The sequence below is a fragment of the Miniopterus natalensis genome, chromosome 3, assembly GCF_054644295.1.
Source record: "Miniopterus natalensis isolate mMinNat1 chromosome 3, mMinNat1.hap1, whole genome shotgun sequence".
Classification (NCBI taxonomy): Eukaryota; Metazoa; Chordata; class Mammalia; order Chiroptera; family Miniopteridae; genus Miniopterus; species Miniopterus natalensis.
Window position 1 is genome coordinate 28351151 of NC_142083.1, and position 23545 is coordinate 28374695.

General features: G+C 56.2%; 1 protein-coding gene across 1 annotated transcript in view; it reads left to right on the forward strand.

Moving 5' to 3' along the window:
* The window catches only part of SLC9A3 (solute carrier family 9 member A3), a 41085-nt gene extending 19854 nt beyond the window's left edge, over positions 1-21231 (forward strand). The window contains exons 2-16 of the mRNA XM_016212512.2: positions 5120-5422; positions 9070-9230; positions 11388-11466; positions 12170-12347; positions 13050-13270; positions 14398-14600; positions 15121-15210; positions 15333-15403; positions 16294-16423; positions 18536-18651; positions 19373-19502; positions 19776-19952; positions 20219-20291; positions 20540-20653; positions 20984-21231. Coding sequence (XP_016067998.2) covers positions 5120-5422; positions 9070-9230; positions 11388-11466; positions 12170-12347; positions 13050-13270; positions 14398-14600; positions 15121-15210; positions 15333-15403; positions 16294-16423; positions 18536-18651; positions 19373-19502; positions 19776-19952; positions 20219-20291; positions 20540-20653; positions 20984-21231 — 2294 coding nt within the window. The remainder of the gene's footprint in view (positions 1-5119; positions 5423-9069; positions 9231-11387; positions 11467-12169; positions 12348-13049; positions 13271-14397; positions 14601-15120; positions 15211-15332; positions 15404-16293; positions 16424-18535; positions 18652-19372; positions 19503-19775; positions 19953-20218; positions 20292-20539; positions 20654-20983) is intronic.
* The last annotated feature ends 2314 nt before the right edge of the window (positions 21232-23545 follow it).

Sequence of the window (23545 nt, forward strand, 5' to 3'; positions counted from 1 at the left end):
CATATTCTTGCTGGTCCCTTGTCTCTTTGGAGGTAAAGAGAACAAAGGCTGAGAAGGAACGGAGGATCTTCCCACTGCCATTGGTGTCCAGGTGGCCAAGCCCACATAAGCACATGGTTCCCACAGTGTGGGCTGAGGTGCTGGGTCTTCTGGTGATGAGGACAGTGGAGCAGGGTGAGAGCCTGGAGCTCCTAACCTGACCACTCTGTGTCCTGCTCCCGCCACCCTAGTGCCCTTCTTGCATGCATCCCCAGAAGACCAAGCTGCCCGAGGTGGTGGCAGTGACAAAGATGCTAGGTTGGACGTTGCTGGATGGGTGTTCTCCCCACCTTCGCCCTCACAGGGCTGTGGACTGTGGACTGAAGGTGCAGGAAGGAAAGAAAGGCCCCATGAGTTGTCACCTCCACCCCATCACCTTGGTAAATTCCCACAATAACCCTGAGACACGAGTATTGTTACCCTATCCTGGTAATGTGCAGGCAGGCAGGAAGTGTGTGGCCTGCAGTGACGTGGGTCCTGACCAAGAGCTTAGTCCCTGCCTGTGTCCACCACAGACCACCCCACGGTGGCCAGACCCGGTTCTGGCTGGAAAGTCTTACCATAAGCAGTAGGAGCAATGCTGCAGGGCACTTTGAGCCAGAACTTGACTTTCTTATCCCTAAAGTGCTCCATTATGTGCTTAATTGCTAAACCACTAGCAAATTGCCACTTTAAAGCTATCAAGCTTTTGGTTTAATTAGCTCATTACAATGCAACCTGCCATCCGAGCGTGGTCATGGGAGATGAAGATAGCTGCCCGCAGGCCTAACCCGTTCCAGGCTGGCAAGACACGCTTGAGAAGAAATCCCCTCAACCAGAGACCCTGAGTTCTGGGAGAACCTAGACAGTCTCAGACGGCCACCCTCCCCGTGTCCCCATGCCAGAAAGAAACCTGTAACCAGAGGCTGGGCACTGAAGTGGAGGGAGGGCAGAAGTTGCAGCTGAAAAGGCGTCCTCAATATTTGGGGGAAGAAGGAAAATCAGCGTTGAGAGGTATCCTTGCTATAAGGATGTTCTCAAGGATGAAAAAATTTCTTCTAACAACCAGACAGAAAAAACAAGCCAACAGGTGACTTGCAGGGCTGAAACAAGTAAGTAAAAGCAGCTGGCCTGACTTTCCTCCTCACACCACTTAGAGCCCAAAGATGGTGCAGCATCTGGGGGAGGTCCTGGGCCTCTGTGCAACCCAGGACACAACCCCTCGACACAGGCATCGGGGAGATGTCTGCAAACATGAGAAGGTGAAACCCAGCCACTCTCTGATGCAGGAACAGAGAGTGAGTCCATGCCCAGGAGAGAACATGATGTTACAGCTGGCCGAGCACCCACGGATGCGGGAGGTGTGGGAGCCCCAGCCACAGGAGCAGTGAGTTGTCCACGGACACTCAGATTCAAGGGAAGATTCTCTTTGGGACTGGGAAGGTCCTTCAGTTTTACAACTATTTTTGAATCTTTTCTTTGTTAAATTCAAGTCAAGCTGAATTGAATGTTAAAAGTTTAGTAGAAATCAGAGGAGTAGGAATGGCTATTTGAAGCATAACCCAAAACTCAGGAGCCATAAAACAAAAGACCGATAGATTTACCTGAAGAGATGATGTGTGTCTATAGCAAAACAACATAAAGTAAAAAGAGAAGTGGCCATACCTTTGACAGTGAAAATATCCCTGGACCAATATGAGAAGAGCGACCTGTCGATAAGAAAAAGCTTGAGAACTTGTGAAGTTGTGAACAAATGCTGTGAAGACACAGGTCACAAAAGAGGAAAGACTGTTCCCCAAAGGTGAAGAGAAGCCAGGTTAAATCTGCTGTTTGTTTCTCACCTGCCTGAGATGAGGACAGGGACCCCGCCCCCCACAGTGGGCACATGTGACAATCACTTCCACTCAGGAGAACACAGGTGAGCCCTCAACCTTAAAATGCGCCCACAGAGTGTGCTCCGCGCTGACGGCAGACGTTCAGAATCAAGTGCCTGTGCCACGCACTGTGTGCGGATGTGGGTTTCTTTCTCAGTGAGTAAAAAGTGCAAATTATTTTTTCTGTGGATTTTCAGGGCTTCTGAGCAAAAGTATCTGGTCCGAAGTTGGCGTCTCATCCTCTCATTTCCCAAATTAATAAGATTTTGTAGTAACCAGCTGCCATACAGGAATGTGGCAGAGGATTAGCGATGGTGCCAACGAGGACTTCCAGTTCCTAAAGTGCAAAGTTTGTTGTTGTTGTTTTTAAGGATAAGCCTGGTCCCTCGGCACCTTCCTGCCCCCTGGCCCTGCAGTTGTCAAAGGTAAACTCACAATGCTCATGATCATGATTGGTGGTGAATCTCTAATTTTGGAGAGATTGTGACTAAACACTAAGTCCTGACCACACCACCTTTGCCAGGTCTGGGGATCCCTCACTGCCTCCTCACCAAGAGGCCTTCCAGAGTTCAGAGGTCACTCGGTGCCCCCCAGGTCTGGCTCTGGGCCCTGTGACCTGAAGTGCTATGTCTTTTGGTCACTGGATTCCATCTTCCAAGAGGCTTACTGACCAGTGGGCACTGAGGGTCCCAGCCTCCCAGCTGCTGTGGGAGCTTTGCTGGCCCTTAAAAGGCAAGAGAAACAAGTGAGGAGGTTGTCACAAATACAGTCGCTGCTAGAGCCTGGCCAGGACATGAGGAAGGACAGAAAACATGCATTTTGTAGAAAACAGTGACTTACATAATGGTGAATGGAGTTAGAGCCTCCAAGAGGGTGGCCCCCAACACGCTGGCTTGGGGCTCTTGGGAATTCATGGGGGCAGGAGGCTCCCCCACCTCAGAGAAAGGCATTCCCTCACCAATGGCCCAGCCAAGGATAGAGAAGTGGGGCCAGACAGGGGCAGGGACCACTGACCTTCTAAACCCAGCTCCTGGACACTGAGTCCATCAGGAAGGAAGAGAAGACCATCAGCTCGGTTCTCTCTGGACATTAATAAACAATTAGGGAGAGTCCAGATGGAGAGACACATGCCCCAGTCCTTTCCAGAGTCCGCCAGGGAGGGGCCTTTAGACCCATTAGAATGCAGACTCCTGGGACAGTCCAGGACCTGCTGAGTCTGGTGTCTGGTGTCTGGTGTGGGGCCTTGGGACCTGCAGGGGGTTCTTGTGCTGCCCTATGTGCTTGGATGTCAGGGCCACAAGGAAGGGCAAGGTCTCCCAGGTCTCTTCCCAAAGCATAAGGCAACCCCCAATGTCTCAGGGCCCGGGGCAGTTGGAGCATGCTGTCACAGGAAGAGATGACTTCTCTGTGCCCCTGCCTTGGCTAGCCCTGTGAGAGGATCTGGCAGGCCAGTTGCTGCCAAGGGAGAACAGGATCTCGGACGCTGTCATGTGGGAATAGAACTGGGCCCGAGGTAGGCTGTGCTGGACGCCTGTCCTTTCTCACCCACATCATGGCCCTTCCCAAGCTCAGAGAGAACTCCCTCCAGGGGGTGTGAGCCTGTAAACTCTGGTGCGGCCAGGATGTTTTCCTGCTGAGCAGCCTGGCAGGGCCTGAGGAAATCCAGGAACCCAGTCCTCCATATTCAGAAACAACTTCCCTCATTCCAGGTGGTCACCCTCTGGTGCCACTTGTCACCCCTCCTCAGGTATGTGGAAACATCCAGGCGCCAGCCTCCTGGGCCTCCTGAGTTTCTCCACCAGGGTTGGAACTCCCTGTGCGGGCTTCCTGGGTGCTTCTTCTGGGGTGGGGCGAAGAAATGCTGCCTCCACCTGATGTGTGTGTGTGTGTGTGTGTGTGTGTGTGTGAGATATCAGAGGAGAAAGCAGGACCTGATCAGAATGCAAGATGTGCAGCCGGGCTGGGGGCTCCAGAGGGCCTGCAGGCCTATGGGCATGGGAGCAGGACCCCCAGCAGGTCCTCAGGCCCCAGAAGCAGTACCCAGATGAAATCTGATCCTTACCAAGCATGCAGGGGACCCTTGTAAGTCACAGGACACAGGCCAGAGGCCATGGTACCGGGAAGGTCCTGTGCTGGATCTGTCACTCGGTTTCTCAGCCAGATTGGAGAGGGCTGTCCACAGGGAAGAAACAACAGTGAGAACAGGAGACTTCCTTCCTTGGGGAGCCCCCACAATAACTGGTAATTACAAGTGAGAAAGCAGGCCGTGGAGGGGTGAGGCAACCTGACAGCAAGGGTGGGGCTGGATCAGAACCAGCTGGACCCAGCCTCTGAGCCAGCCACCTCCTCCAGCCTCACCCAAGAATTCTCCCCGAGATGGGGCAGGGTCTGTAAGGACAGGACCCTGGCAAGACAGCGCCCTGTGCTCTGCATCCCTCTCTTCCCCACTGGGGGTTGCGATCCTAGCAGCTCAGGAGACATGCTCCTCAGAATTTCAAAGAAAACCTCTCAATAAGCAGAATCCAGTGACTGAAAAGGATAATCGTGCCAAATATCGCTTAAGCAGAAGGAGCCCAGTGCTTCCGTCAACATTCCAGTTATTTTGCAATCAGGCTCAACGTAGGAATTATCACTTTTTTTCTGAGTCTTAGAAGAGAACAAAGGAGAAATGGACTCCAATAGGCCTGTGCGGGCAGTGCCTCCTCATCCTAAGACCCTGGCAGGATTGATGGCCCAAGGGTTTGAGGGGAGCGAGGGGCCAGCTGTGGGTGGAGAGACCTCTGGAGCTCACGATCCCCTGAAAGCTAGAATGCGGGCAGTGGAGCTAGTTTCTTTAGGGAGCCCTGGAGACCCTAGTCTTAGAAGGCTCTGTTCCTGGGAGGGGGTCATTCTCTGGGCAGGAGATGGGGAGACCCCTGAGGAGGGTGTACTCTGGCAAGGTCCTGAGGGGCAGCTGACAGAGGACTGGCCAGGCGTCCAGGCCATGAGAGTAGGACAGAAGGAAACGTGTATAGTCTGGATGTGGGCCTTGCTTCTGGAGCCCATGTCTGTCCTGTGGTACCAGGATGGTCCCTCCTGTGGGGTCCCCAACCCTCTCCCTCCTTCTCCTCCCACATGGGGTCCCAGCTGCTCACTCTCCCTCCCCTTCCCTGTGGGTCCTACTCCCCACAACCTCGCTCCCCTCCCCCGAGGGTTCTTGGCCCCCTTGACGCCTCTCTCCTCCGCAGGCTTCCACTTGTCCCACAAGGTCACCAGCGTGGTCCCTGAGAGTGCACTGCTCATTGTGGTGGGCCTGGTGCTAGGCGGCATTGTCTGGGCAGCCAACCGCATGGCCTCCTTCAAACTCACGCCCAACGTCTTCTTCTTCTACCTGCTGCCACCCATCGTGCTGGATGCTGGCTACTTCATGCCCAACCGGCTCTTCTTCGGCAACCTGGGCACCATCCTGCTGTACGCTGTCATCGGCACCGTGTGGAATGCGGCCACCACGGGCCTTTCCCTCTATGGCGTCTTCCTCAGTGGCCTGATGGGTGAGTAGGCACCCCCGTCCACCAGGCGGGCTCTGCAGGCTGGGCGACATCAGGGTGGGCTCTGCAGGGTGGGCATCAGAGGGTGAGCTCTTCAGGGCGGGCTCAGTCAGGTGGGCTCTAGGCAGCCCCATTTAAGAAAGCCTAGGGTGCAGAACACAGGCCTAAAAAGTGGTGTTTCGGGTCAGCGAGAAATGTTACCGGTGGGTCCACTTAACCCTCCTGGTTTGTTTAAAGTAAGGTTCAAGCCAGCCAGCATGGCTCAGCAGTTGAGTATTGACCTAGGATCCAGGAGATCGAGGTTTGATTCCCGGTCAGGGCACATGCCCGGGTTCTGGGTTTCAATCCCCAGTAGGGGGCATGCAGGTGGCAGCCAATCAATGACTCTCCAGCATTGATGTTTCTATCTCTCTCTCCCTGTCTCCCTTCCTCTCTCTGAAATCAATAAAGGCATATTAAAATAAAATAAAGTAAGGTTCAATTCATAAATAGCTGGTCCATGTACAACCCAGCATCCCCAGGCCAAGGTATGTGTCTTGCTTGGGAATGAAGTCCTATTAGACCAGGGTGGCCAGTGGGCCGGGCAGGTGAAACAGCCCAGCTGCTGTCCCTCCCCCTTGGCAGGGAGGTGAGGTCTGGCCCCACTCCCCTGTCCCCAAGTCCCCAGAAACAGAAAGGAGGAGGCCCCTCTGGCAGAGCCCCTTAGCCCATGTAAATGCCCACGTAAGCAAAGTGTTTGGGTGTCCTTTCTACCCAAACCTTGGAGAAAAGGGCACACCCTTTCACATGCACTTGAAGCTACTCCCCTGCTGTGTTTCCTGCAGTTTGGTTACTTAACTCAGCCCTGGCCTGGTAGACTTGTGAGGTGCACCCCACCCACCTGGGAGTTGGTTCTTATCTCCCTGGGAAACTGGAGTAGGTGAGGCCAGGGGTTCACTGAGACCTCACACGGATGTGCCTGCATCATGAAGCCCTAAATGCTGCACTGTCTGGGGTTGCTTCCACTGCCCCTGATGCATCACAGGTCGCACTGGGTAACCAGGGTAGGGAAAGGGTCAATGTTGGCACCCACGGGCTTGTCCGAGCACTTAGCCGCACCTCACAGACTTCCTCCATTGGAGCCAGACTCGTGGGGATGAGCCCAGATCCTCAATTTCCCATTTGATTAAAGGAAGAGCCTCACACCACCTGACACCAGGCACCACCTGAGCCCCTCCTCTCCTCCTAGTGACACAGGAGATACACTGAGGAAGAGAAACCAAAGGTCCCCTGACAAGAACAGTCACCTCACCTAGCATGTTTATCACCTCAGGACTTTGTCCTTACTCCACAGGGAGCACACATGCTCCCTCAAGCCCCCCACTATTGGCACCACCCAACAGGCTCATCCCGGAGAGACCTACCAAGGGTGACATAGGGCTACACTTGCCTAGAAGCTGCAGGACCGTGAGGTGTGATTAGTTTACATTTATTGGCGATGTCTTTAGGTAGTCAGGACATACCTAAGATGACATGGCCATCACCAGCCCCTGGGCCCAAGGGAAAGTCTCAAGGTTTAGAGTAGGAACACCTGTGACTGGCACCCAGCACACAGCTAGTCAGGCTGGGCATCAGCCCAGGTCATGGAGCAGAACAGAACCCAGGGCCAACATGTCTGCTCTGTTCCTGGATAAACAAAGCTGGGAACCAATGGAGCTGGGAGGGCAGGGATCTGTCTGTGCAGACCAGGGGCTCAAGGCTCAGTGTGCCTTTCTGAGGAAGGGTCAGCCTAGGCTTTCTGGGTCGCTGTCCAGGTGAGCCAGCTCAAAGATAGGCTCTGCAGAAGCTCTGGGCAGTTGGAGAGGTCCCAGCAGGTGGGTGAAGCCACAGGTCTTCATGCCCCAGGTGGAGAGAGGGGCTAGAACATGTGGTTTGTCGGCTCTGAGCCCACAGTCCAGTCCACAGAACTCTCTTGGCAGGGTCAGTGGGTGGTGGACTCTCTCACCAGGAAGGAGGGCAGGCTGCTCTTGGCCCCAGGTCATGTCATGCTTGGAGTGGCTGGCTTCTGGAATGTGCCATTGGGTCGGTCAGGGTCCTCCACAACTTGAGGCCAACGTTCAGGGAGGCATTTAAGGATTGATGGGCCTGGATGGAGGGTGTACATCTGGAAGCCCCTGGTAGAACTGTGTTATCACATCTGCCCGCTGACAGAGTCTGGGGTGGAAAAGCAAAACCTATGATCCCCATTCCAAATGGGGCATTTTAAACTTACTGGAAGCTGGTCTTATAACACCTGTCACTTCTGGACAGTGACACTGGCTCCAGTCTGTGGAGCTTTAGTAGCTCCCAGCCAACTCCCTCTGGGGCACAAACCTCTACAGAGACCACCTTCTCTGAGGGGGCCGTGGGGACGTGGCTTAGCCCTGAGGAAGAGCAAGGCTCCTGCAGCGTTCAGCCCACATGTACTCCGCCTCTCCCTACTCCCTCTATCTTCCTTGCCCTGTAGGTGGGCCTCTTCCTGCCCTCAAGGCCTGACTGGCTCCTTGACCCTTGGGGTCCACTAGGCTGGGGTGGGGACTCAATTCCAAAAAGGCAGCAGGAAGGCCTGCAGCCAATGTCTTTCTCCAATCAAGCCCAGCTGAGAGCAGACCTGACACTCAGACTGAGCCAGACAGGCACCCACATGCACCTCTCTGAGGTTGTGGGTTCGTCGCTGGGAAACAGGGTTTGCACACAGCCTATTGGTGATCTGGGACCTGAGATAACTCTGGAAGAATTGCAAAGGATGAAAGTACACTTCAGCATTACCTCCCTACCCAAGGGTGCCCAGGAACCCCCTGGGCAGGAGCAGTGCAGCAGAAGGAAGCAGGGGGCTGGGCTCCACACGGACCCACGCCTTCCACGACCTCCTCCCTGCCTCCAGTCTCTGCTCCACCCCTCCCAGCACCCCCATATGTGTCATCTATCTCCCTCCTACCCTCTCTCCCCAACCCTCTGTAGCTGCTCATATTGGGGGCCCTAGGCAGTCGTGGTCCCCAGGATCCTGTGAGGCCTACCCCCACCCAAAACCTCCCTTTGGGCCCTTCCTGGTTGTTCCAATCATGGCTGAGACATCATTTCCCTGGGAGGCTTTCACCCATGCCATCAAGTCCCCTGATGCCTTCCCAGCACTTATGAACCTCCATCTGTACTCACATTGACCTAGCTGCAAATTCCCCAGGGCTGGGATCTGACTGCATGTCTCATGGCCAGGCACCACCCGAGTCCCTCACGTGCCTGCAGTGGGCTCACTGGTGAGCCAGCCAGGAGGGGTCAGCCAGGCCCAAGGGGAGATGAAGAGAACCAGGGGCAGTCAGTCTCCTCTGAATGGGCTGCTGCTTCCTGTGTTTCTGGAAGGACTGTGGGAGCCCCTGAGGTAGGCCAGTAGTCTAACCCAGGTTCCACACCAGTTATCTGAGCCCTGAGAGTTAGAGGCCCCACCCTGGGGGTTCCCAGCCCAGCAGTTACCAGGCAAGCAGCCTGAGGCAGTCCTGGGAAGGTCAAGGATGTGCTCCTGCCTCTGCTCCCCATAGTCCCTCTTCTCTCCCAGGTCCTGGTAGCCAGGGGACACCGTAGGGACCCTCACTTGCCCGGCCCTCTAAGGCTCTCCCTGATGCCCCCTTGTCTCCCAGGAGATCTGAACATCGGGCTGTTGGATTTCCTCCTGTTTGGCAGCTTGATCGCTGCTGTGGACCCAGTGGCTGTCCTGGCGGTGTTTGAGGAGGTTCACGTCAACGAGGTCCTGTTCATCATTGTCTTTGGGGAGTCACTGCTGAATGACGCTGTCACTGTGGTGAGAGGGCAGGGGAGGGTCCTGGACTTGCAACAGAGCGTTTCAAAGCTGTGGGTGGGGGGAACCATATTTACTGTGCTGGAAACCACTGAGCCCCCACTCCCTGGGCATCACGTGTCCCTCGGTGCCGTTAGCACAGGGAGAGCCTTGCCGAGGTCGCCCACAGAGCCCGAGTCTGTTCCTTGGCCCCAACACCCTAAAGGCTCGTGGTTAAACAGCATTTCCCAGGCCAGCTCCTTTCACTGGGGCCTTTTCCTCTACTTTTTCCTAACTCCGAATGACTGGTTGTTTTAATCAGATTTCTTTCTTTCTTTCTTTCTTTCTTTCTTTCTTTCTTTCTTTCTTTCTTTCTTTCTTTCTTTCTTTCTTTCTTTCTTCTTTCTTTCTTTCTTTCTTTCTTTCTTTCTTTCTTTCTTTCTTTTCTTTCTTTCTTTCTTTCTTTCTTTCTTTCTTTCTTTCTTTCTTTCTTTCTTTCTTTCTTTCTTTCTTTCTTTCTTTCTTTCTTTCTTTCTTTCTTTCTTTCTTTCTTTCTTTCTTTCTTTCTTTCTTTCTTTCTTTCTTTCTTTCTTTCTTTCTTTCTTTCTTTCTTTCTTTCTTTCTTTCTTTCTTTCTCAGTTCTTAGCACCCCCTCTCCCTCCCTGCTACACACACACTTCATTCCTTCACGGTCTCTGTTCCCAGAGCAGAGGGTCTTTAACTTTGGGTCCACAGTTGGTGCTCTCCTTCCTGATTTTCCAAAGAGAATGAATACATAAAAACAAAATCTCACATTTTTAGGGAGGGGCATCAGCTGTCAGTGTGCTCAGGAGGGTGATTTTCCCTCAAGGAGGTTGTGCCAAGGAGCTCAGCAGGGCCCGTGGGTGAGCAGGGGCTGGAGGGCAGGTTAACACTATGAGAAGCAAATAAAAGATTCATGAATTCGAGGAACTGTCTCAGGATTGTGGTCATCTTGAGGTTTTCAAAACCCGCCCCCAAACTAGGCCACAGCCTCACTGGAAGTAAACGTGTCTCTGAGCAGCTCTAGGCCTGGCTGCATGTCCTGCCGCCCACCACCTCGCCCACCACCTCGGCAGGGACCTGGAGTTCCCTGTTTGCTGTAAAACTGCCTGTGGCTTCTCTAAGAAATTCTCCTCCCTGATTTCCCTTCAGGGTTCAGGAGATGGAAGAGCTTAAGGGCAGATTGCACCAGATTCCTATGTGACAGATGAGATAGTCTTGGGGAATTAAAAGTAATTTGAGATATAATCAGAAACACAGTGCACGGCTCCTTCAAGACTGGGGCTGCTCTGTCCTGAGGCTTTTGCGTCTCTGTAGAGGCATAAGCTCCTGCTGGAGCCAGGATTTCCTACATAGGCCCTGTCTTCCCTCCCACCTGCGTTTGCATAAAGAAGCCAGGCAAGCAGTGGTTTGGTTCCCAATGACCTTCCTGTGTGCGCCCTGTCCCTGTGCACAGCACTTGTGTGTCTCCTTCTGTAAATACAGTTCTATACACCCACCCTTTGGGGGCCCTGGGGAGCACACACTTGGGGGCACAGAGATAAGTTTCCTCCCTGGGGGCCTGTAGCTCACCCAGGGAGCACCTTGGCCTCCTGGGGGTAGAGCCCGGCACATCGTTTAGGAGAGCTCAGGCTCAGAAAACACAGCTGTCTCCACAACTGAGGCCTCGGATAAGGTTTCTGGGCGTTTTATCTCAATGTCTTGGTAGGGTAAGGTTTAAACATCAACATGCAAAAATGCCAGGGGGTGTGATCCCACACCGGGGGGCACCAAAACAGAGAACTAAGTCATTAAGGATGAAACTCTGGGTTTGTCTTGGAAAATGAAATTGAACGCAGTGGGTGAGCTTTGTGGCCGCCCCTATTTTGCCCAGAGTAGGAAAGGGCCAGGTTGCTCCTGAAGGTTCTAGTTCCTTCCAGAATGTTCTGTCTCCCTGGTCCCGCCTGCTGGCTCATCTTTGGCCTTCTTCCTGTGATGATTTTCGACCATTACTGCCCTGTGATGCTTTCCCTGCCAGCAGCGTGCAGGCCCCAAAATAGATGGCTGCCACAAGCTCCTCTCTCCAGCCCTAAGTCCCAAAAGGCCTGAGGCCCAGGACAGGGAGGGGTCAGTGCTGATGTAGGGCTGACCCCATGTCTGGCTTGCTTCTCTGTCCCCCAGGTCCTGTACACCGTGTTTGAATCTTTCGTGACCCTGGGTGGTGACAAGGTGACTGGTGTGGATTGCGTGAAAGGCATAGGTATGTGTTGGTGGGTCCATGTATCAGGGGAATGCCAAGGTAGCATCTCTTTCTCCAAGATGCAGGCCACCTCTTGGCAGCGCCTCTGTAGACTGTGGAGGTGGGCCGGGCCAGGCGTGGGCACCAGACCTGCCCCTGTGACCCACAGCTTGACAGTCCTTTCTGCCTCCAGTGTGTTTCACAAACAATTTTACTGGGTTCCAGCAACCCTGGGAAGCCCGAGGGTCACTGCCTGGTTAGACCCACAAGAATATCAGGTTGGAGAATATGGGTCCTGGTGTCCTGAGGGGTTCTAGGTGTTTCTTGGGGCAGGAATAACAACAGTCTGGCTGTGCCTGCAGGTGCAGAGCTTGGTCCTTGCTGCTAACCCATACCCAAGGGCCACTTGTCACAGTGCTCTCTCTCTGATGGGAGCAGGGAGCTGGGCCTCCTGTGGGCTGCAGGACTGTCCCCTCCCCAGCTTTCCATGTTGAGGCTTGAGGAGTCCAGGCCTCTCTTCCAGATAATAGGCCTCTTGTTTGCTGAGCTGTTAGTGCCTCTGTGTGTGTGTGTGCGGGGGGGAGGTTACCAGGCAACTGCCATGAGGAATGACCTGGAAGGAAGGCTAGCCTGACCAGCCTGGCCCACACCACATGGGTCAGGCCATGCCCAGGCCACAAAGGGCCATTTAGGCAGCCCAGCATCACGTCCTTGCCCCTTGCAGTGTCCTTCTTCGTGGTGAGCCTGGGGGGCACGCTGGTGGGGGTCGTGTTCGCCTTCCTGCTCTCACTGGTGACCCGCTTCACCAAGCACGTGCGTATCATCGAGCCCGGCTTCGTGTTCGTCATCTCCTACCTGTCCTACCTCACCTCCGAGATGCTGTCCCTGTCGGCCATCCTGGCGTAAGTCCTCCCTCGCTCCTATAGGCCCCAGAGCCTGGAGCATATTCTGGTGGCCCTGCTGGGAGGGGGGGGAGGGCTAAGCAGGGAGCAGGACCCACCCAGACGAGGGGGTGGCAGGAGTGGCGCCTGGGCTCCCACAGCCCCCCAGAAGGCGCCGTCTTTCACAGCCCCTTACACTATCTGCCTGGCCCACTTCCCAAGCCGAGTGGAAAGTCACTGTGGGGGCGAAAAATTTGATCTATTTAGCTTTTTAAATAGGGAGTTGGAGTTCTGATGCAATTGTCAGAGCTGCAGGTCCTCTCCGAGCCAAAGGGGAAGGGCTTTGTGTTCTGGGCCCACACCCGACCCCTCCCTCCCAGGTCTGCCCTCGGCCTCGAGCAGAGCCAGCCAGCCTGGCTTGGACAGAAACAGGCAACCTGCTCTGCAGCTTAGGGTTCAGGTCCCGAAGGCTCATACTCAGGTGACAGTGGTGGCGAGGTACTGGAGCTGGGCATGGGCCCAGCTCAGGGCGCTGATCCACGGTAGGAACCCCGAGCTCATGGAGAGAAGGGCTGATCAGTGAGGTGGATGTCTGTCCAGGACACAGAGGTCCTGAGGTACCACCAGAGGACAGCAAGTGCTGGGTCTTGAGAATGACCCCACAAGGTCAAGTGGGAGCAGAGTGTGGCCCTGTGGCCTCATGCATGTTGTCTTATACCCCAGCATCACCTTTTGTGGCATCTGCTGTCAGAAGTATGTGAAGGCCAACATCTCGGAGCAGTCGGCCACCACTGTGCGCTACACCATGAAGATGCTGGCGAGCGGGGCCGAGACCATCATCTTCATGTTTCTGGGCATCTCGGCGGTGGACCCCCAGATCTGGAAGTGGAACACGGCCTTCGTGCTCCTGACGTTGGTCTTCATCTCTGTGTACCGAGCCATTGGTGAGGGCATGGTGGCAGAGGGTGGGGAGTGGGGGGTGATGGGGGATGGTGAGGGACAGTGTGGGCATGGGGGAGCCATGGATGATGAAGGGGAGACCATGTGGACCATGGGAGATGCTGGGGGACAATGGGAATGGGGCACAATGGGGGAAGATGGGGGATGGAGAGATGGAGGATGGGAGACTACAGAGCTAATAGAAAGGTGGGAGGAGGACAATGGAGGGACAGCACTGGGGAGACAATAGTGGGGTGACAATGGAACTGGCTGTGGGGAGTCATGGGAACCAGGGACTTGGCATTTGCCCCCAGTCCAGTGAAAGGTAGGTTCAGGAGCCCTGGGGAGCCTCAGATGGACTGTCAGTAGTCCTCAGTGAAGTTCCAGGCCTTCTTGTGGCCTCACCACAGTGAGACTAAGGTGGGACACAGCTGGGGGCAGGATGGAAGGTTCTGGAACCCAGGGGAACCCATTTGGTTTCCCACTGACTCACTCTGGATGTGGCAGAGTGACTCAGGGACAGTGTCGTCACTGAGGAAATGAACCATGGCATGTGTGAGGCAGGAGTCCCTGCTACCCCCACCCAGAACCTGCCACCATCCCTGGTGTGTGGTGCCTTGGGGGCCGTGAGTGGGGTCAGTGGCAGTGAGAGAGGCTCCCAGTGGTCACACCTGCTCCTTCCCCAGTCCCTGGGGACCAAGGGCTCCGGGGAGCAGATGCCATGGTGGGGTAGGGTCACTCTCTTCCTGCTGCCCTCAGCAGTGGCCTTTGGCCCTGGAGCTGCCTGAGCAGCAAGAGGCAAGGCCTCAGCCAGTAGAGCCTTAGCCACACTGAGACCTGAGAACAGCGGAGCTGCCCGGCAGCCCAGCACCACAAACTCCGAGTGTTGGCCGTATCCACAGAGCGCGCGGTTCCAGGGTAGAACAAGGGCCGGGGGTGAGCAGGGCCACGGGCTGGAGTTTTCATCAAGCCCTATGCTGGATGCTGCTGTCACCTGTCACCGCCTTCCATCCACGGAGGGAATTCCTAGATGTTACCTTTCAAGTGCAGCGGCGGCCTAGGAGGACGATGGTGGGTGCACGGTGCTCTGTGGAAGCTGAGCGCACGCCTGGTCCCCGCCTGGTCCCCGCAGGTGTCGTGCTGCAGACCTGGATTCTGAACCGGTACCGAATGGTGCAGCTGGAGATCATAGACCAGGTGGTCATGTCCTACGGCGGCCTGAGGGGCGCCGTGGCTTTTGCCCTGGTCGTCCTTCTAGATGACAAGAAGGTCAAGGAGAAGAACCTCTTTGTCAGCACCACCATCGTTGTCATCTACTTCACCGTCATCTTCCAGGTAGCCCCCGGCCGGGCCAGCCTCGCCTTGCTGTCCCCCCGACAGCCCTCCTCGCCCCACTCGCTGGCTGCGAGGGGCAGGCCACCGTCACCGCTCCCTCCAAAGGGCCTTTCCAACTCCAGGCCCTAATTGGATTTTGTAATTTTAGTAACTAGGAGCTGTTTTGTAGGTTTTCATGTGGCCCCACAGGGGACACAGCACAGTTTGGCTTAAAAATGTCCTTCCTTAGCTGCCACTGGTTAACGGAGCCCCAGTTAATATTTTATCCCTCAACTTGGCCTTACTTTAGGCTCATTTGAGAAGCTGATTTGGGGCTCTTTAGGGGTATCAATGGACCCACAGGGGCTGTTGGGGGGGTTCCTCTCTGCAGGGAAGGTCCCTGGATAAGGGTGGCCCACTTCACCCTGTGTGGGTGCGAGTGAGTCGGGTGTAGATTCACACACTGGGGACCCATTGGGCTGGAGTGGGGTGCAGTGGGGCCTGCCCTGGCTGTCAGCATCAGTGTACCTCTGTCTCCCAGGGCCTGACCATCAAGCCCCTGGTGCAGTGGCTGAAGGTGAAGAGGAGTGAGCATCGTGAGCCCAAACTCAATGAGAAGCTGCATGGCCGGGTAGGGGGTGCAGGGAGGGAGGAAGCAGTGGGGAAGGGGGAGAGCTGGGGGAAGGGGCAGGCATGGGGAGAAGCACAGGGAGGGCCATCAGTGACACCCACCCTCCTGTCTGTTCTGGAAAGGCGTTTGACCACATCCTCTCAGCCATCGAGGACATATCAGGACAAATCGGACACAATTATCTCAGAGACAAGTAAGTGGCTGGCACATGGGAACCTTGGGCGGGACTTTTGCCTCAGTTGTTCATTTCCTTCCCTCCTCCTTTATCCAATGACTGACTATAGGACCCTCAGGGTAAAGAGAACACTGCCTTTCACCTTAAATCTAGCCCCACAAAACCCTAATTATGGAAGAACACTGTACTCAAAGGAACCTAAATGTCTGGGTCCCCCTCCTCCACCTGGGGCCCCCTCCTCCCCTTCCTCTGCTTGGAGCCCCTCCTGCCCAGGGTGTCCCCCCTCCCGCAGTGCACTGAGCCTCTTCTAGAAGTTCCTCTTCAACTCTGGCCCAGCCACATCCTCTTCTGACCCAAACAACTGGTCACTGTTCTAATTGTGTTGAATTAAAAAATTTATTCTTTTTGGGCAGCCTGGTTCTCTCTAAGTGTGAGAGCTGGGGTTGGGGGGTCTCCTCCCCTGGCCTATGCCTCTTGCAGGTACAATGCACCCCTGTCACTGTAGCCAGAGCTCGGGGCCCCTGCCCTCACCCAGCCCCACCTCTCTAGAGGGCTGTATAGTGATTTGGAAAACTCTCTGCAATATGGAGTTAAATTAGAAAATGGAACCCACAATTTTATGTACCTTCTAATGACAAATGTCATCAGATAGAAAGGTAGGAACAAAGTACAGAATTGTGAAATGGGTCTGATTGTGGTTTATTGCTCTTATTTTAAAACTCACCTTTGTGGTGGTTATAAATAGTACATAAAAACCAGGGAGAGACAAGGGGGTCTTCTGTGCCCACTCAGCTTAGGAGACCATGTTCAGTGAGTCTGGGTAGTGGGTGGGGAATGCCCTTCTCCGTCCTCTCCAGGCCTTGCCCACAGCTTGCCAGGTGCTGACACTTTCTGGTTCCATCCCCCAGGTGGTCCAATTTTGATAGAAAATTCCTCAGCAAAATCCTTATGAGAAGGTCAGCCCAAAAGTCACGAGATCGAATTCTTAATGTTTTCCATGAGCTCAACTTGAAGGACGCCATCAGCTACGTGGCCGAGGTACCAGACACACCACATGTTCTCAGTATTGGAGGTTGGGGATGATGCAGGACTCAGACATGGGATGTGGACAGCCACTGGGGTCTTCCTGCACCCGAGGACTTGGGTGGGTGGGGTTGTTGCAGTGGCACGATGCTATTCTTAATGGCCCACCCCCAAGTCTATGTGAGGCTAATGGGTCCTCCAACACCTTGAGAAAGGGTCATGTCACAGCTCCTTCTCACTCATGGGAAGCTGAAGCATAGAACCTTCCCCCCTCACTCTGTCAGACACTATGGTGCTGGTGGGTCTGACCTCTGAGGCCAGGTAGGGAATATGGTGCCATGGCTCCCAACATACATGTACACACAGGCAGTCATGCACATATATGCACATGTATAGAAGCAGCAAGGATGTCTTCTCCAGTCCCATGGGTAAGTATGGCACACACCCATGGACAGGCTATGGTTCTGAAGTGGCCTCCCCATCATCTCCTAATCCCTCCAGGTGAGCAGGACTCTCCTGCATTCACTGAGCTCCCTGCCTTCTCCAGGTGAATGGGTCCACCCCCAGGTCTCTGAAAAGGCTGTCCAACCCCATGTATCCAGGATGTGGCTTGAATGAGCAGGCTCAGGGAGCATGTGGGTAGATAAGGGATGAGCCTGCTCTGTGGGCTGCATGGTGACACCCAGCATCTTGCTATTTCTGATACCACCTTCCTATTGGCAGCCTCCAGCCACTCACAGTCAGGACTCAGGATATGTCTAATGGGACACGAGTCATGGGGAGGTCTCAGGTCTAACTCCACCCCTCGTGCGACACAGTGTGCAGCTGGCCTCTTCCCCAGTGGCCACACACCTCCTGGCAGTGCTTCCTAGCTTCTCAATGCATACATGTGACCACCACATGGCCATTACATTGATCATCAGGCCTCTTCTGCAATATACATGTCTCCATGCATGCCCTGTGGGCCCCAAGGTCACCTGGCACCCTGTACAGGCCTGGGTCTAGACAGGTCCCGAGCTTGCTCCTCCCCCACCCCCAGTGTGTGTCCTGTAACAGTGACTTCCAAGCCATTCCATACGGCCCTGCTGGGCACTGCTGCCCACAGTGGCAACCAGTATTCACATGGGCAGGGTCACTTTAGATCCCTGCCCAGGCCTCCTCCGAGGGGCTCTGACCAGGCAGTCTCTGCCTTCCCTCTGATCCCTCAGAGCCTGTAGATTTCATGCCTTCCCTTTGTCCTATCCTGTGCCAGCTGGGATCTGTGTAGGGCCTGGTGAGCTGGGGGGTCTCAGCAAATGATGTGGCCTCAGCACAGAAATGCATTAGGGGACTGGAGGCATCTGCTTGTCCAGAGAGAAAATGACTGCTGTCTCTGCAGGGCTCCTCTACTCCACACATGCTGGCCTCTCAGACCCAGGGTTACACAGAGCGACCAGGTGCTCCTGGCAGAGGAGCTGGAGGCCAGTGGGAGATAAGGAGAGGGGGCCCTAAACTATCCACTGAGCCAGTGCCTTCCTAACCCAGCTCCATGGAAACCCCAACCCACATGCTCCAGACTCCAAGACCCCATATGGGTGATGCGGGCTCCTGGCAAGGCCCCCAGCCTCACCTCTACCTGCTGCTCCCCACACCCATTGCCCCACCTGGCCACCCTTCCCAGCTCCAAGCCCCTCCCCTAAGGGGTGCCCCCAGCACATGCCTAGCCCCCAGCAACAGGAGCCAGGCTGTGATTTTTGTTCCTGTTGGGCTCTGCTCTGTGTGGTCTCAATCTGAAGGTTCAATTCCTGAGGGTTCCCTTCTTGGAGAAACAAAGACAGCTGGTTTGAACCCCCAGTGGGGACAGAGGTCACCTTCTTTAATCCCATGGGGATCTGTCATGCTTTCCCAACACTCCCCATGGTGCACACTGAGGTGCTGTGTCTTTTACTCACAATTGTGTCTTCACTTTCCTCTTAACACAATGACTGACTAACCACTCAGCTCAAGCAAGGCCTTGGCTGTGGCCTCTGAAATCTCAGCTCTCCAGGCTAAGAGGTGACATGATCAGGCGCTGCAGGCTTTCTTGGGCTCTGTCCCAGTGCCTGGGGTGTTCCCTGTCCTGGATTATGCATGCATATCCTCTCGCAGGGAGAGCGCCGTGGGTCCCTGGCCTTCATTCGCTCCCCCAGCACAGACAACATGGTCAACGTGGACTTCAACACACCACGCCCCTCCACTGTGGAGGCCTCCGTCTCCTACCTGCTGTATGTGCCCCAATTCACCCAGGCTTCCCCCTGGGAGAAGCCACCCCTCACCAGGGCACCTCGCACCATGACCCTGGAGGCTGCTGTGGGCGGGAGTGGGTGTATTCCCCGGCCAGGTTCCCAGGCCTTCCTGATCACAGCTACAGCAGGGGCCCCTCTGGACAGGCATCAGCCAGTGGGCATCTTGGGACAAAAGGGGCAAGTGCAGGCTCCCAGCGTGAACACCATGGGGGATGGCACAGGGTGTGGGGAGGGGCATGGAAACAGGTGGGGGCCAGGTATTCCGCCTGCACAGACAAATTCACCTTTATTATCCAGTCAACATGTTGGTGTTGGCAGAGAGGGAGGGAAGGAAAGCCAGGCAGCAGATTTGGGGCAGAGCCTCCTGCCTTTGTCCGGCCAGCTGCTTGGCTGGGGTTTGTAGGCAACAGAGGGCTGTTCTTGGCCTTGTCAGTCAGTGTCCAGGTGCTGGGGAGAGGCAGTGGGTGCATGGGCGCGCAGGTGGGCTCACAGCTGGGGCTTTAGAGGGGCTGTGGGAACTGCACACAGATTAGGTCAACCTTAAATACGAGACCTTCTAGGGGTCATTCTGACCAAAATCCCCAGGGCGAGGACTCCCAGGATCAGCCCTTTTGGCAGGGGTTGGTGCCCAGGCCAGAGGGCATGGGGGCAGACACAGGAGAGCACGGAACTCTCCGACACTCCATGTGGTCCCATGTAGGAGGGAAAATGTCAGTGCGGTGTGCTTGGACATGCAGTCCTTGGAGCAGAGGCGGAGGAGCATCCGCGACACGGAGGACATGGTCACTCACCACACGCTGCAGCAGTACCTGTACAAGCCCCGGCAGGAGGTGCGCTTGCCAGCAAGTGGGGGATCCTGCCCAGGGAGAGAGCCTTGGGTGGGGACACCGGCCCCCCTCTCCTCTCCCTGAAACAAGGGAGAGAGCCTCACCCTTAGGGCAGACAGCGCTCAGGCTGGAGGGCCAGGGCTCAGCCTACCAGCCAGGTGGGCCTGGGGCTCTGGAGCCCAGGGAGCCCGCCCTGGGGCGGTGGGGTCGGGGTGCCTCCAGCCCTGGGGCCACCACCAGCCCTAACTGTGACTGTCACCGCCCTGCCTTCCCCAGTACAAACATCTCTACAGTCGGCACGAGCTGAGCCTGGAGGAAGATGAGAAGCAGGATAAGGAGATCTTCCACAGGACCATGAGGAAGCGCCTGGAGTCTTTCAAGTCCACCAAGCTGGGCATCCACCAGAACAAGAAGGCGGCCAAACTGTACAAGCGAGAGCGCGCCCAGAAGCGGGTGAGGGCCTGGGCGAGGGCCGGGCGGGGCCCGGGCGGGGTGGCAGGTGAGGCGGGGGTGCCGCGCGAGTGGGGCTCGTGGCGTTGAGGCCACCGTGGGACCATGCTGATCAGAGACGGAACAGCCAAGGCACCCCTTTCAGGGACAGGGCTGGGCAGGGAGGGCCCTGGGCTGTAGGCCAGTGGGGTCTCCTGGGGACAATCTGCAGTCAGGGTCCCCGTGGCCGTTGCACCCTTACCTGTAAGGGGTTTTGTTCTGTTTTTCAGAGAAACAGCAGTATTCCTAATGGGAAACTGCCAATGGAGAGCCCCATGCACAATTTCACCATTAAGGAAAAAGGTACGGATGGGAGCCATGGCAGAAATGCTTGTCAGCAGGACCTTGGGGACGTGCGCAGGGGGCCAGGCAGGGTGCAGAGGGCTGTCCTTGGAGGGAGATCCTTCACGCAGCACCCAGGACCCTCCTCTGCAGGCTGCTACCCTGCTTGTAGGAGTGGCAGTAATGACAACTCTCAGGGTACTCTAGGAGCATTGGGTCATTTGTGTTTCCAGCCTGTTTCCCTTGTGCTGCCCTTTCTTTGCCACCAGATTTGGAACTTTCAGACCAGGAAGAGACTCCCAACTACGATGCTGAGGAGATGAGTGGGGGGATCGAGTTCCTGGCGAATGTCACAAGGGATATAGCAACAGACTCCCCCTCAGGTGAGGGGATAGGGGTGGCCCTCTGCTGCCTCAGAAGTGAACTCAGTGATTGGACAGGGGCAGTAGGACAGTAGGACTGTGGCTGTGCAACTGCACGTGGCAGGCTGGGGGTCTCTGCTCTGGGATAAGGGAGCTGTCATGATCCTGCCTATGATGTGGGGAGATCATGGGGTGGAGGACCTGAAACCCCAAAAGCACATGACCCTGACCTTCCAGGTTACCTCCAGGTGATGGCAGCAGGATGTGCTGATGTCAGACCCCTGGGCAGCACCCTCCCTCCTGCCATCTGGGTAACTTGGGAAGCTGATCAGCCACTGCCCTTTCTCCTAGGAATTGACAACCCTGTGTTCTCCCCGGATGAGGACCTGAGCATCCTGTCCAGGGTGCCACCCTGGCTGTCTCCTGGGGAGACAGTAGTGCCCTCCCAGAGGGCCCGTATGCAGATCCCCCACTCTCCTGACAACTTCCACCGCCTGGCTCCCTTCCGCCTCAGCAACAAGTCCGTGGACTCCATCCTGCTGGCTGAGGGCCCCAAGGAGCAGCCCCACACCACTATGCCTGAGTCCACGCACATGTAACTGGCTCCTCGCCCTTCCCGAGCCCCTAATGCCTGCTTTTTCCTCAGCTCCTCTCCCCAGGCATCTGCCTCTCTCTTGGCCCTGGACCTGAAACTCTGCAGACTTTCTCTAGCCGCTGCTCTTCCTCTTGCTAAGCCTGTTCTACAAGCCTCTTGTTCTAGCCAAACACTGCTTAGGAGACCATCCGAGTCTCTGCTTCTCCAGCTGGGATGTCGGGATCCAGAGCTGTCTGAGGATTTGAATGATTCAGCTTATTGATTAGAATTTACTCTTAGGTTGCCCCTTTGATCACTAACTACTCTGAGATGGGTGTTTAATCTGTGTGGTCAGCCCATGGATCTAAATCACAAGCTCAGAGGGGACGGGGCATGCGCTGGGCTCAAGTGCCGCGTGCACAGGGAGCATCTGTTTTTCTCCCTGAAGGCCCTGGGGCCCTGGGAAAAACCAACATGACAAAAGTGAGCCCAGGAGAGAAGCAGCTGTTCCCTTTTACCCTCATACAGAGAGGAGCGCGGCTGGTGTGCCCACATCCTTGCTGTAGGCACTGTGGTGGGGGCGCCCTCCTGGATCAGGACAGGGCGAAGCAAGGAGGACGGTGGGCAAGGACAGCAGGTGAAGGACGAGGTCCCCATTCAGTAGGCGCTGCAGGGGTGCTATTGCTGGGTCCCAGAAGGCACTGCCCCCACTTTGCCTTCTGCAGGGAAGGGGGTCCAGCCCCCTTGGGCAGGGTTTAAGGGCTTATCTCACGTGTGCCTTATGTTTGGCGGGAACGTGGGAGGAGATGGAAAACAAGACTTCCCCCAGCACAGGTTGGGCAGACTCTTTCATGGGGGTTTCACGTTCTTTCCACTGAAGCAGTGACAGCTGTTTTTCTCTCCTGTGGACACTTGGAGAGGGGTGAGTATCAGCCCAGCTAGGGGATGCAGTCGTGCTGGCTGGGCTAGCAAAGTGGTTTCTTGGTACACAAGCTGGCCTTTCTCCCGGGCGTTTCTGGGGCTAGAGGTGAGGGTGCACAGGGGCGAGTGGCGAACAGACCCACTGCGGGTCCTGGCAGAGAGCTTGTGCGCAGGACCCCACAGGGCTTCTCTGCTCCTTCTGCATCCTGGCTTCCCCCTTCCTGGGGTCTTCTTGAACACCTTGGGTCTCAGTGCTGGGTGCTATACAGCGGTGGGCAGAGTGGGCGCCTGGCGAGGGTCTGCACAGTCAGGGTCTCAGCTGATCCTGACACTGGGGACCCTGGCAGTCACACAGCCAGAGTGTGACCTGCAAATGTCCATGAACATTGCAGGTGGTGGAGGTGGACCCAAAGATGGGTCTGTGGGGGCCCTCCTGTGCCCCCAGGTGCCCCGCGCTCACGCTGGTTTCTCCCGCAGGTAACACGAGCTCTGACGTGCCGCTGATCGGACGCACATCCCCACGCGAGGTTCTGCCGGTCACCGAGAAGCCCACGCGCCTGCTCGCTTCGCCCCCTCTCACCACGCCCCCCGCCCCTCCCACTGCCCAGAACCCAGCGCCCCCCTCGCAGCCCGCCGAGGAGCTGGGGGCGGGGCCTATCTCGAAGGCGGGGTCTGCGGCAGACGCGGATTTTGCACCGGGAGCCTGGCTGGAGCGCCGCGGGCTGCCTGGGGCACACGCGCGGTCCGCAGCTGCGCGCCGCGTGCACAGCCGGCGCTCCTTCCAGCGGCCCCGGGCGCGCCGCCCCGCGCTGCTCAAGCTTGCGTCGCTGCAGCCATCGTGCCACACGCCGCCGCACGAGCTGGAGCAGGAGGAGACACCCCTGTGATTGCTGCGACCGCCCTGGTGTCCTCTCCATGGCCTTGACCCCGGGAGTCTTCCCCTGGCCTTATCCACCCGGAGTCTTCCTTGGGCGACCCCCCTCCGCCCCCAACCGAAGTATGCGTGTGGGATCGGCAGCAGGGGGACCAAATGTCTGCAAGGACTGAACCTTGAAATTCCTCGGCGCCACCTGGAGAGGAGACCCTGTGGGGCAGAAAGTGGACAGTGGCCAAGCCTCCAGCTTCTGGGAGGTCTTGGCAGGTGCCCTTGTACGAGACTGCCTCGTGGGTCTTTCTGCACACCTGTCCTGGTTTTGAACTGAGCTGGCACTTGTTACTATTCCCGTTGTCACCCCTGACTCAGGGACTGGAACCCCAGAGGCCAGGCTCCGTGTTTGAGCTCTTGCCACTTTGTGTCCATTCTCTCATCAGCACTGCCAGGGAAACTGAGACTCATGCAAAATGAGATTTGCCCATAATACCAACCTGATTCCAGGCCCAGGCTGGCCTCTCTCAGGGCCCTAGGAGGTCAGAGGCCC